Source organism: Corythoichthys intestinalis, chromosome 1 (assembly GCF_030265065.1).
Source record: "Corythoichthys intestinalis isolate RoL2023-P3 chromosome 1, ASM3026506v1, whole genome shotgun sequence".
Taxonomy (NCBI): domain Eukaryota; kingdom Metazoa; phylum Chordata; class Actinopteri; order Syngnathiformes; family Syngnathidae; genus Corythoichthys; species Corythoichthys intestinalis.
Window position 1 is genome coordinate 75,015,643 of NC_080395.1, and position 14,563 is coordinate 75,030,205.

Consider the following 14,563-nt stretch of genomic DNA (forward strand, 5'->3'; position numbering starts at 1 on the left):
TCTACCGCTTAATCCACTTATACCAGCTCCTCTGGCAGGATCCCGAGGCGTTCCCTAGCCAGCTGAGAGACATAGTCTCTCCAGAATTTCCTGGGTCGTTCCCACCTTCCCGCCGGTGGGAACCAGATGCTCGAGCCAACTCAGCTGGCTCCTCTCAATGCGGAAAAGTAGCGGCTCGACGCCGAGTCCATCCTGGATGCCCGAGCTTCTCACCCTATCTCTAAGGGAGAGCCCGGACACCCTGCAGAGGAAACTAATTTCGGCCGCTTGTATCCGGGATCTTCTTTCGCTCACGACCCACAGCTCGCCCATAGGTGAGGGTAGGAACGTAGCTCGACTGGTAAATCGAGAGCTTCGCCTTTCGGCTTAGCTCCTTCTTCACCAACTCTACGGACCGGTGCAGCGTCCGCGCACCGATCCGCCTGTCGATCTCCCGCTCCCTCCTACCCTCACTCGTGAACAAGACCCCAAAATACTTCAACTCCTCCACCTAGGGCAGGATCTCATCCCGGACCCGGAGAAGGCACGCCACCCTATTCCGACTGAGGACCATGGTCTCAGATTTGGAGGTGCTGATCTTCATCCCAACCGCTTCACACTTGGCTGCGAACCGCTCCAGTGAGAGTTGGAGATAACGCCTTGACAAAGCTAACAGCACCACATCTTAGATGCAATGCTGAGACCACCAACCCAGACCCCCTGCAATAGACTCTACTCACGTGACGTCACAGCCACGCCCCTGCGCCATGTTGTCCGTATACTCGTTATATTAATGCATTAGCGCTTCGTAAATTCCTCCTATTATGGCGTGTTTTTCTGCTCGTTAACATTAATAATCAAAGTGGTAAAGTCGTGTGTGGCTTTCGGTTGCAAAAACAGAGAAGATAGACAGAGAGACTTGAAGTTTTACCGTATTCCGAGAGACCCGGAGAGGAGAGCGAGATTGACTGCTGCAATTCGACGAGAAAACTGGGCTCCAAATGACTACCACAGATTATGTAGTAGTCATTTTATATCTGGTAAGATGCATTTAATATATATTTAGAGGGTTTTGGGCTGACAACCACAATTAAGATCATTGCTAGGCTAATCGCCGACAACATACACTCAGACGTTGTGAATGAACTACCTGAAAATATATATTATAAGGGGCTAATAAGACAGTTGTCATACAATTAATTTACAATTTCACTATTGAGGTCAAAAGCCAAAAAATAAATTCAACTAGGGACAATCTGGAGTAGTGCTATCGCACTTCATATTTATTACATATTATATATGTATGTAGTGAGAGTGCTATCGCTAAACCAAATAAATATTAAAAGCCCTAGCTCCATTGACAAATGACATGAAATACATTAGACTTGACAGTGGATGTTAGCAAGAACAAAAGATTTTGAATTGAAAATTTCGTAACTCACCTTCCCGAGCACAAGATTCCTGCCGAATTTTCGTGTACGAGGACCTGTTTCACCCAACCAGCAACGTAGCATTTATAAGCCTCCAAGCTCTTAAAGTTTTTCAAACTTTCGTGAGAATAGGCTGATTTTGTGTGGACAAAGATAGTTGTAAATATCAGGGTCAGGCAAAGACGGCGAAAACAGCGGGTCGAAAAACATCGATTAAGGCATCAAATATGGATCTAGCGAATGGATAAACTGAAGCTTTTCCACATAACGCCTTTTATGCAACGCATCCAATGAGTTTACGGCGTCAGATAACACTGGGGCTTCCATGAATTGCTCTATAACTTGCACGACTAATTGAAAACAATGAGAATAGGTCTAAAAAATACGGACGATATGGCGGCCGGATACAGCAACACGTCATTTTGTGACGTAGGTGAGTAGGGTCTATACTTTGGCTGCGCCTAGAAATTCTGTCCATAAAACTTATGAACAGAATCGGTGACAAATGGCAGCCTTGGCTGAGTCCAACTCTCAGTGGGAACGAATTCGAAATACTGCCGTCAATGCGGACCAAACTCTGACACTGGTTGTACAGGGACCGAACAGCCCTTTCTCCTCCTGTTGCCCTCATTTTTTGAATACATTCTTTGTCCTCTGGGTCAAGACTGACCCTTCTTCACTAAACCCCAATTCAAGCAGTTTAATTGATCTTTAAAGGGAACTACGGATAAAAAGTTCTTAAAAGATTAATGTTAGTACGAGTAATAATAATTTGATATTAAAACCCCTCTTAATGTTTTTGTTTTAATACATTTTGTAAAATTTAAAATTAAAAAAGAAACTAGTAGCTCGCCACTGTTGTTGACGTCGCAGGGCGGTGACGTCACCGGGCCACGCTGCCATACTTCACAGTCACTGTGATCTGTGTAAGGTAGTGATTTAAATACACCACAAAGTGTCAATTGCGAGTTTTACATTAATAAGACATCAAGCCAATGAGTGTGCTTTGTCCCTCGACTGACGCCATAGCTCCCTGTTTTTTTTTTTAGACTGGGTCTATTGTGATTCATGTTCATATGAGTATTGTCTTCACAAGACTCCTGAAAATGGCTCCCAGCATTATAGTTGTGTATTGTGACTAGATATTGACATCCAGTGTATTTGTTGAGCTAAAGGAGTTGCTAAAATGTTTAAATATACTTTGACCAAAGTCTGAGTAAGTTTTATGTGTATTTTGTGCATCTATTTTGATTGTGAACGCCAGTTCTCTTTGCATTGCAGTAATACAGATTAATGCACTTTTCTTCATGGTGACATTTGCTGAGCGATATGAGTATTTGTTCTGTAGTAGCTATTGTCAATAAACGGCGCGGTCTGAGCTACGAATTTGAATCCCTATGTCCACTCTCCTTTCTCTCTCCCACTGTGGATTAAAGAAACTACAGCGTCAGTCAAGGGAAAAAAACACACTCATTGGCTTGATCCCTAATTAATGTAAAACTCACCATTGACACCTTGTGGCATACACCCCCCCCATGTTACTCCGAAATAATAATATAAATCATCATTTTTAAAGCTAAATATTCTGAATTTAAAACTATAAAAACAATGTTATTTTATATACAAGCACCTAACACAAGGGCTGAAGTCTTCTAGCGACGTCAACAAGTTGAGAAAGCAGTGCAAGGGTAAGCGAGAGAATGGGAGGTTGGCCATACGAACACCGTAGTAAGAAGCAGTAGCATATGATGAACTAAAGTAAATTTTTGTGGTAAGTAAACACGTCAAGCGGGAGAGAAGCATTTCTAGAATATTGGAGACATTGCTCGTCGTCGTCACTGTATATGATTTTAAATTGATACATTAGTTATAACATACCTATTTCGTAACATAAATATCTATTGGGAAACGTCAGTAAATGTGACTTGTGTAATCATTAATTTAAATTGTAATTTAAACAACCTTTAATCATCTCTTCTCCCAACACAAATTGTTAAAATCAACAGTAACACTTGTATTGTGCATATTGTCTTCCTCTGTTTTTTTTTTCTAATTACCATTATTATTTTAATAGGTATCAGAGCATCAGCTTAATGATGCCATAAATCAAGCTGTGGAAAACAGCAAACTGAGAAAAGACAAGAGTCACTGGTCTGTGGATGGTAATTGTGATTTATTCATTTTTTTACTTCCCACCACAGTGGTATGAAAAAGTATCTGAACCGTTTGGAGTTTTTCACATTTCTGCATAAAATCGCCATCAAATGTCAAAATCACACAGATGAAACAACAGTGTCTGCTTTAACTAAAACCACACGAACATTTATAGGTTCATATTTGAATGAGGATAGTATGCAAACAATGACAGAAGTGGGAAAAATAAGTAAGTGAACATTCACATTTAATATTTTGTGGTCACCCCTTTGGCAGTAATAACTTGTACCAAACGCTTCCTGTAGCTGCAGATCAGTCTGGTACATCGATCAGGACTAATCTTGGCCCTTTCTTCTCTACAAAACTGCTGTAGTTCAGTCAGATTCCTGGGATGTCTGACATAAATTGCTTTTTTTAGGTCATGCATCTGAACGGGGTTCAAATCTTTGGACTTTGACTTGGTCACTTCAGAACGTGTATTTTGTTCTTCTAAAACCATTCTGAAGTTGATTTACTTCTGTGTTTTGGATCATTGTCGTGTTGCAGCATTCATCCTCTTTTTACCTTCAACCGTCCAACAGACGGTCTCAGGTTTTCCTGCAAAACATCCTGATAAACTTTGGAATTCATTCTTCCATTAATGATTGCAAGTTGTCCAGGCCCTGAGGCAGCAAAATAGCCCCAAATCATGACGCTCCCTCCACCATGCTTCACGGTGGGGATGAAGTGTTGATGTTGGTGAGCTGTTCCATTTTTCCTCCACACATGATGTTGTGTGTTACTCCCAAACAATTCAACTTTGGTTTCATCAGTCCACAACAAAGTATATTGCCAAAACATCTGTGGAGTGTCCAAGTGGCTTTTTGCGAACATTAAATGAGCAACAATGTTTTTTTTGTTTTTTTTTAGACAGCAGTGGCTTCCTCCGTGGAGTGCTCCCATGACCACCATTCTTGGCCATAGTTTTACATAAACATTGATGTGTGCACAGAGATATTGCACTGTGCCCGTGATTTCTATAAGTCTTTAGCAGACACTGTAGGGTTCTTTTTTACCTCTCTGAGTATTCTGTGCTGAACTCTTGACGTAATCTTTGGTGGACGGCCATTCCTTGGGGGAGAAGCAACAGTGCCAAACTCTCTTCATTTGTAGACAACTTCTCTGACTGCCGATTGATGAACATCCAGGCTTTTACAGACGGTTTTGTATCCTTTCCCAGCTTTAAACAAATCAAGAATCCTTGATCGCAGGTCTTCAGACAGCTGTCTTGACCGAGCCATGATGCACATCAGACACTGCTTCTCATTAAGACAATTCTTACCAGATGTGTGTTTTATAGTGGGGAGGGCAGCTTTAGACCACTCATCAGTGATCGGGCACACACCTGACTTAAAATGTTTGGTAAAAATTGGTTTCAATTGCTCTTGTCCTTAGGCCTAGGGTTCACTGACTTATTTTCCCCCTTCTGTCATTGTTTGCATGCTATCCTTATTAAAATATGAAAACTTATAAATGTTTGGGTGGTTCTAGCAGAAACTGTTTTTACATCGGTGTGATTTTGACCAAGATCAGATCACTTTCGATGTTGATTTTATGTAGAAATGTGAGAAATTCCAAAACATTCAGATACTTTTTCATACAACTGTATATTGCAATTTTGTTATATTTCTTTTGTTTTGTTGACATTAATTTTAAATTAGTTATCTGTGCACACCAGGCTGAAATGCCAGGATGGTTTGAATGTCTGATATAAGTGGAAGGATGACTGTGTTGTCTGGGTATTTGCACTTCATTATTATGAATGTTAAAGCTATAGGACAGTAGAGGTTAAATTCAATGGCTCTGGATTATTTTTTTGGGTCCAGCAATTATGATCGAAGGTTTCAGTTGTGTGGGCATTGGTTTATTGCATTGTTTTTCTCGGCACAGTGTCATGTCATCTATATAAACTGCCATTATTATTATTGTTATTATTATAATACTGTACTATAACCCTAGCCCTATTTTACGACCATATTAGGCCAAACAATACACAAAAACAATTGAATTCCAACAAGAAAAATCTACAGAAATGAAACATCACCTGTCCAAAGAGCATGAGTGCCCCCTAGTGGAGAACTCATATTTCCTACTATGAAATTAATAAGGTCATATCTTAAGTTTTCCGTGGTCTATCGGTGCCAAATAAGAACTGGAAGAGGGGTTGAAATCTGCACTTTCAAGTAATATTGACGGCAACGCTTTGAACAGAACAGTGTAATCATAGGACTGCAAGCTTGTGTGTGGTCATGTGACTATTGTTTCGTCTGATTGATTTAATTGACTCATGATTACTCGTGCGATGTCGCATTGTTAAAACTGATAGAGCCACTGAGGCAATCTCTGACAAAAATAAAGTAAAACCTATTACAGGTAGTCCCTGGGTTACGAACGAGTTCCGTTCCTAAGATGGCGACGTAAGCCGAATTTCTGCGTTAAGTCGGAATCAATCATTAAAGTACCCATAAGTACCCCAAAAAATGTCAAAATAACTATCCAAAAACATGTACTACACGTCATTATAATGTCCTCACCGAGACGTTGTAGCTAAGTCCTAGCTAGAAAGCGAGCTAGGCTCCGAAATGACAATGTCAGACGTCTGTGTGGTTTGCTGACTTTATTCAGTTGCTCATGACATTAACAGTTGTAGAATAAAACAGGGAAAAACATTCAATTAAATCCGTTTCATCTTCAATAACAGCAATTCAAATTTGCATTTATAACTAGCTGCTGATACAACAATAACAATCCACACAAACGATGGGCATGTATCAGTAAGCGTCCGCACATCATCAAAAACAATCACACCAAGTATTTGACAACAATTGAAAAAAACACAAATAACACTACAATAGGTGTAATATACAGCTGTTGCCTCTGTGGATGCTTCACAAGCAACAGATGTGCGTGCAGACTTGTAGCTGTTATCTTACCTCTGTCTCTCTTTCTCTCTCTCAACCGGCTGGTCTTCTTCGTGTGCACATGCGCTGTTACTCGTGTTTGGACGAACTACCTGCTCTATGCTTCATGTGGCAAAATAAAAGCATGCATCACAAAACAAAAGTAAAAAGAAAAACAAAAAAAAATAAACAACTAGAGACAAAATGGCGGAAGAGACACCGGCATCGTAGAGTCGAAATCATGTAAGTCGGGTACGTCCTAACCCGGTGACTACCTTTATGTAGAAAACAGAGGAAAAGTAGCAGAATAGCAGTTCCTCTTCACCAATATACTCAAGTAAAATTTTTTAATTTTAGTAGTTTTAGTATGGTATGGTAAAACTACTCATAGAAGCACATTTGTCTCAAAAAGTGCCTTAGAAGGATAATAGATGATTAGAAAACCTTGTGCAATTATGTTGGCACAGCTCAAAACAGTTTAGGTGGTTAGAGAAGCTATAAAACTGATCTTCCTTTGAGCTAGTTGGGTATCTGAAGCATCATCTTTGTGGGTTTGATTAAACTCTCAAAAGGGCCAGAAAAAGACAACTTTCACGTGGAACTTGACAATCTGTTCTTAGAAATGAAGGTTATTCCATAAGAGAAATTGCCAAGTAATTGAAGATTTCCTATAACGCTGTGTACCACTCCCTTCAGAGAGCAGCACAAACAAGATCTAATCAGAGTAGAAAGAGAAGCGGGAGGCCCGGCTGCACAACCGAGCAAGAAGACAAGTACATAAGAGTCTCTAGTTTGAGAAATACAGTGCCTTGCAAAAGTATTCGGCCCCCTTGAATCTTGCAACCTTTCGCCACATTTTAGGCTTCAAACATAGATATGAAATTTAATTTTTTTGTCAAGAATCAACAACAAGTGGGACACAATCATGAAGTGGAACAACATTTATTGGATAATTTAAACTTTTTTAACAAATAAAAAACTGAAAAGTGGGGCGTGCAATATTATTCGGCCCCTTTACTTTCAGTGCAGCAAACTCACTCCAGAAGTTCAGTGAGGATCTCTGAATGATCCAATGTTGTCCTAAATGACCGATGATGATAAATAGAATCCACCTATGTGTAATCAAGTCTCCGTATAAATGCACCTGCTCTGTGATAGTTTCAGGGTTCTGTTTAAAGTGCAGAGAGCATTATGAAAACCAAGGAACACACCAGGCAGGTCCGAGATACTGCTGTGGAGAAGTTTAAAGCCGGATTTGGATACAAAAAGATTTCCCAAGCTTTAAATATCTCAAGGAGCACTGTGCAAGCCATCATATTGAAATGGAAGGAGCATCAGACCACTGCAAATCTACCAAGACCCGGCCGTCCTTCCAAACTTTCTTCTCAAACAAGGAGAAAACTGATCAGAGATGCAGCCAAGAGGCCCATGATCACTTTGGATGAACTGCAGAGATCTACAGCTGAGGTGGGAGAGTCTGTCCATAGGACAACAATCAGTCGTACACTGCACAAATCTGGCCTTTATGGAAGAGTGGCAAAAAGAAAGCCATTTCTCAAAGATATCCATAAAAAGTCTCGTTTAAAGTTTGCCACAGCCACCTGGGAGACACACCAAACATGTGGAAGAAGGTGCTCTGGTCAGATGAAACCAAAATTGAACTTTTTGGCCACAATGCAAAACGATATGTTTGGCGTAAAAGCAACACAGCTCATCACCCTGAACACACCATCCCCACTGTCAAACATGGTGGTGGTAGCATCATGGTTTGGACCTGCTTTTCTTCAGCAGGGACAGGGAAGATGGTTAAAATTGACGGGAAGATGGATGCAGCCAAATACAGGAACATTCTGGAAGAACACCTGTTGGTATCTGCACAAGACCTGAGACTGGGACGGAGATTTATCTTCCAACAGGACAATGATCCAAAACATAAAGCCAAATCTACAATGGAATGGTTCAATATAAACGTATCCAGGTGTTAGAATGGCCAATTCAAAGTCCAGACCTGAATCCAATCGAGAATCTGTGGAAAGAGCTGAAGACTGCTGTTCACAAACATTCTCCATCCAACCTCACTGAGCTCGAGCTGTTTTGCAAGGAAGAATGGGCAAGAATGTCAGTCTCTCGATGTGCAAAACTGATAGAAATATACCCCAAGCGACTTGCAGCTGTAATTGGAGCAAAAGGTGGCGCTACAAAGTATTAACGCAAGGGGGCCGAATAATATTCCGCGCCCCACTTTTCAGTTTTTTATTTGTTAAAAAAGTTTAAATTATCCAATAAATGTTGTTCCACTTCACGATTGTGTCCCACTTGTTGTTGATTCTTGACAAAAAATTAAAATTTTATATCTTTATGTTTGAAGCCTGAAATGTGGCGAAAGGTTGCAAGGTTCAAGGGGGCCGAATACTTTTGCAAGGCACTGTAGATGCCTCGTAGGTCCTCATCTAGCAGTTTTATTAAATAGTACCAGTAAAATGCTAATGTCAATGTCAAGAGTGAAGTTACGACTCCAGGATGCTGGTTTTCAGGCCAGTGTGGCAAAAAAAAAAAAAAGTCATATCTGAGACAGGCTAATAAAAGGAAACAATTAACATGGGCAAAAGAACACAGACATTGGACAGAGGAAGATTGGAAAAAAGTGTTATGGACAGACGAATCACAGTTTGAGGTGTTTGGACTTTGGATCAAAGAGAAGAACATTTGTGAGATGCAGAACAACTGAAAAGATGCTGGAAGAGTGCCTGATGTCATCTGTCAACCATGGTGAAGGGAATGTAATGGTCTGGGGTTGCTGTGGTGCTGGTAAATTGGGAGATTTGTACAAGGTCAACAGGATTTTAAATAGGAAGACTCCATTTTGCAACGCCTTGCCATACCCTGTGGACAATGCTCGATTGGAGTCAATTTCATCCTACAACATGACAATGACCTAACGCACACCTCCAAATTATGCAAGAACTATTTAGGAAAGAAGCAGGCAGCTGGCTTCTACAGGGTGACCCAAAAAAAAGTTTACACTCAGTTGACTGCTTGTTTAAAAGCCAGTGAAACATATCTAAACAGGTTGTCATGCTTAAGTGATTCATTAAGGTCACTCAATGCAGCTGGTAATCTCTTGTCTGTACAATTCCTGTGCTTTTGCTGAAAATGAAGAAAACTTTAGCTGTACCTGAATAGCTGCGTGCCGGTCCGACACCTACTGAGATTGCAGCACATCTGAGAATATCCAGATGTGCAGTCTACAAATTTAAAAAGAAGCTGAAAGATACTGGAACAGTCTCACGAAAACCTGGGTCTGGAAAACCCGATCTGTGTGGACCAAAAAGTTGATTGACAAGGTGATATGTGGCCACCCCAGAGTCCAGATCTCAATCCCCTGGATTATAGCATATGGGCAACTGTGGAGGACAGTGCCTGTAAGAAGCCACAAACTTCTGTGGCAGCCTTGGAGAGGTCCATTGTTAGAGCATGGGAAAAGATGACAGCATCCTACATAAAGAAGACCTGTCAAGCGTTCCGCAGGCGCCTGGTGGCTGTTGTGACACTTAAGGGAGGACACATTGAAAAATAGAGTGTACTGTACATGTTCTTTACAATAATGTATAATTTGTGATTAAATTCTAATTCTAAGATGAATAAGCATGGCATTTAAATTGTATTATGGCAGTGTAAACGTTTTTTTTGGGTCACCCTGTATCTGCAATGGAGTGGCAAACACAGTCAACAGATCTCAAACCCATTGAGCTGTTGTGGGAGCAGCTTGACCGTATGGTACACAAGAAGTGCCCATCAAGCCAATCCAACTTGTGGGAGGTTCTTCTGGAAGCGTGGAGTGAAATTTCTCCAGATTACTTAAACAAATTAACAGCTGGTATGTCATTGGTCTGCAAAGCTGTAATTGTTGCAAAGAGAGCATTCTTTGATGAAAGCAAAGTTTGAAGGAGAAAATGCTTATTTCAAATAAAAGTCCTTATTTCTAACCTTGTCAATGTCTTGACTACGTTTTCTATTAATTTTGCAACTCATTGTAAAATACAAGTGTGACTTTTGAAGGAAAACACAAAATTGTCTGGGTGACCCCAAACTTTTGAATGATAGTGCAGGGCGCACTGCATTATAAGGCGCAGTAGTAGTAATAGTAGTAAGGGCTGCGTTATGCATACCACTAGATAAAGCTGCGTTAAAGAATTTTTAATGGCATGATTAACCAATACTGATCCATATATAAAGCGTACTATTGGCTTTTGACCAAATTGAAGGCTGTTAGGCGCGCCTAATAGTCCAGAAAATACGGTAAATATAACGGAGTAACTGTAATGTGTTACTACACACATCTTCCTTTAAGAATAAACCCAAGCTATGTCGGAACAGCCAGGTTGGTGCAGAACAATCTGCCAAATTCCCAAACTGGTTCAGCAAGGTTTGTGACAACACAAAAATATATCTTTACTATTTTTGCACTTGAGTGCAGCTGTACCATGTCTGAAAATTGAGTTCTATGAAGTATTTGTAAATGTTTCTATTTACCTTTATTCCTAACAGAACTTGTAATCTATCTATATTAAAGAAAAAAAAATTTTTTTTTTTTTAGATTTATTAATGCACAGTTCAAAATGTGAAGAGGAAAGCCTAACTCTATTTTATCTGACAGGATTGGAGTCAGGTTCTCACAACCAGTCAAGATGTGAACATTGTTTGGAAAGGAGATTTTGTCAGCTCACAGTTCGTCGAGTTCATAAATCCATGACCCGCTCCTGCAGTGACAACACTAACAACCACCACCACATCCGCTGCCTCAACATCCACAACTCGGGCAACACTCGTCCTAGCCCATCGGCCCGTGTCCAAAGCCTAGACACGCCAAAGGTTAGTGTGGGGGACTGGTTGTAGAAGAAATAATTTGTTATTAAATGGTTAAAATACTTTACCTAAGTTGGGAACCATTTGTTATTTATGGGCAGGGCCGTACTGGTTGATTAGGTGGTCTAGGGTAAAGTGTAGCTCGGAGGCCCCCCCGAAAATGACAATACAGTAGTACCTCTACATACAAATTCGTTCCAGGACCTGGTTTGTAGGTCGAAATAGTCATATGCCGAGCTGGATTCTCCCATAATAATACATTAATTTATTCCAGAGCCCAAAAACCTACGCTAAATCCTTAACTCATTTGCTCCCAAAAACGTATAAATACGTTGCATTTTTAATTGCTTCAGTGTCCCAAAAACGTATTTATACGTATTTTACGGGTTTTTTTTTTGTTTTTTTTTTACAAGAGGCTTCTCTAGGTCCTGATGCACTTAAACTGCAAAGCACAATACTCAAAACCCATTTTAAAGCAATAAAACTGGGTACTGGAGGGCAGTAGCGCATTTGTAAGAACTCATCTAGGGCCAAAAAAGGAAGTGAAGAAAAATAGTCAGGAAACGGAAGTTGGAGGGATCTTGTGAAGACGCGTGAGAAAAATGTAGAGAACGATCGGAAAAAAAAGGCAAACGACACTGGAGGAGTGTTTTGAAAAGAAAACAAAACCATCGTCAAAGAAGGATAAAAAAAAAAATCTATCTTGATGAGACGGACGGTGACGGCCACAACAGCGTCAGATTCCACACGTGTTCTGCAGAGCTCACGTTGCATTACTCCTGAGCCCGAGGTTTAAACCAACGATGAAGATGATGAAAAAAGTGAGACCGATCTTGATCCAGACTCATCAGATTACTGGGAGCCACCTCATTCAACCGGGAGCAGCCGAGAGCATTCCCCGTTGTTATGTGCGCAAATAGTTCAACAGTTCAATAGTTTAGTTATGTGTAAATAAATTGTTACTTTGCGATCAAAAACTATTTGTCTTGTTGTTTATGTTATTTTGTAGAACGAAAACCTTATTCAGATGTTTGGGATGTCACAAAAGCGAAAAATATCTGTGTTAAAGTTTGAAATGTATGCTTTCACAAAAAGCTCCATTTCTCTGTTCATCAGAAATTGGAAAATTGCTCAAACTAAGCTATTTTCTAATGCTGATTTCTAAAGAATGGAAAAAGATATGAACTAACTGTAACTCCCTCAAGTACTACAGGCACAAGTGGTTTCCTCAACTGATGAATTTATTTGATTCTCTCTTGTTGAGAATGCAAACACACACCGTGAAAACTAAAGAAACACATACAGAAGTACAATTAAAGAAACGAAATATATAAGTACAATTGACAGTCACATAAATACTAAGAAATAAACTAACCTTGTTGGCTGAGTACCGACTGAGGAAATTCGCTTTGGTTTTCTTCCATTAACTCCGCTAGTTAGCTTTCTTTGCTTGTGCTAACAGCTGTGTTGGGAGTAAAGCCGTTATAAATAACGGCGTTACGTAACGGCGTTATTTTTTCAGTAACGGGGTAATCTAACTAATTACTTTTTCCGCCGTTACAACGCCGTTACCGTTACTGACGGTCAAAAGCGGTGCGTTACTTACTCTGAATAAATTGAAGAAACTACCAGCCGTGTCGAGTCGACTCTCTGTTCTGCTCACACGTGCGAGCGCGCCCCCTACTGGCACAAATTGAAACTACACAAAACAGTAAAATGTCCTGAAATCAACACAGTACAATGTGGCAGTTACACTAACTTTTTTTTCTGCTAAAAGAAGAGAGTCTTTTTTGGTGGGTTCCATGTTTACATAGCAATAGAACAGAATTTTCTGTGGGCCTTGCAAAATCAGTCAAAATCCAGTAAAGCAGGCGGGAGCGAAGGGCCTTGCTCCGGTGAAAATGACTGGGAGTGAATGAGTTGATAAATACTGCAGGTAGAATTACAAATAGCAAATACACATAGCAAAACAAATAATTTATAAATACAAATCGGAATAATAACAATATAATGATAAATTAGTTTAGCGAATCGGGTTCTAATGTGGCAGTTGTGTTTTGCATGCTGTTCCTGAATGACAGCGCGAGAGAGGTGCGGAAGAGTGGAAGTTTTTCCCCTTCACTTTTCATGTACTGTTGTTGTTGGCGGGGTTGGGGGTGACTGGTGAGCCGCGTTATCTGGCTAGTTTACTCACATGCACACCACGCTCATATTTTTCTATCATTTCTGTATTAATTTCAATGGTAAGGGTCACCTTGTTCCTTTTTTTGTTGTGCTTCCCCAGTGATTCTATTGCGCCATATTTGACCTTTTTTTACGTTAAACAATCTACAGAACAAATAAATACGCAAAACAAAAATATACAGTGGACTCTTATAGAGGTGTGCATCGGCACTGCCCTCACGATTCGATTCGGAGGGCCACGATTCGATTCAGAGGGTCACGATTCGATTCGGTTCGATTCGGCAATGCATCGCGATGCCTTAAAGCCTGGGATGCATTAAAATTCTAAAGCAAAGCATATTTTTCGTGAATCATGAGGCAACACAAGCGGTCAGACATTAAACTTTTTAATGGCTCTTGTGTCACTCCTGGTTGAAGTCAAATGAATATACTTTCAGATATATATATTTAAAAGAAAAACGCTAATACTCTTTACAAAGATCGCTAACACACACACTTGTATGTTTTATTATCATATTTTGCTTTGTTTCAATTCAAAGCATTCTTTTCTTTTTCTCACCACTGTCTTTGCTCGCAATTTTCCTGGGGGATATAGTTAATGTTCACTTGTAAGCACAAATGGTTCAGATGCACTTCGATACAAAATTCAATCACCGGAGACAACAAGGACAGGCAAGAGGTGGGCAGATGGAGGATTCTGTTGATGTGAAATCCTCGTAAGCCCCTTCAAGGGATGATGGTTTACTTGGGGAGACAAAGCAAGTGAGAGCTTGCATGCCACCTGGCGGGACGCCATGGTACTCCAACATGCCGGGAGAGTCTTTTCTGTCGCTCGTGTAATGAAAAATTACTCGCATAATGATACTCATTTTCTCTCGTAGTGTGTTCTGTCGCTCGTGTAATGAAAAATTACTCACATAATGAGACTCATTTTCTATCGTAGTGTGGAAAACTCGTAAGGTGAGCTGCTTGTATCACGAGGGGGCCGTCGTACATAGATAAATAACAGTG

The 14,563-nt window shown here is 40.3% G+C and overlaps 1 protein-coding gene across 5 annotated transcripts in view; it reads left to right on the forward strand.

The window, feature by feature from the left end:
• The window catches only part of il16 (interleukin 16), a 129,293-nt gene that overhangs the window by 75,460 nt on the left and 39,270 nt on the right, over positions 1 to 14,563 (forward strand). For all 5 annotated transcript variants that reach the window (XM_057839858.1, XM_057839890.1, XM_057839868.1 and 2 more), the window contains 2 exons: positions 3,484 to 3,571; positions 11,160 to 11,374. In XM_057839858.1, coding sequence (XP_057695841.1) covers positions 3,484 to 3,571; positions 11,160 to 11,374 — 303 coding nt within the window. The remainder of the gene's footprint in view (positions 1 to 3,483; positions 3,572 to 11,159; positions 11,375 to 14,563) is intronic.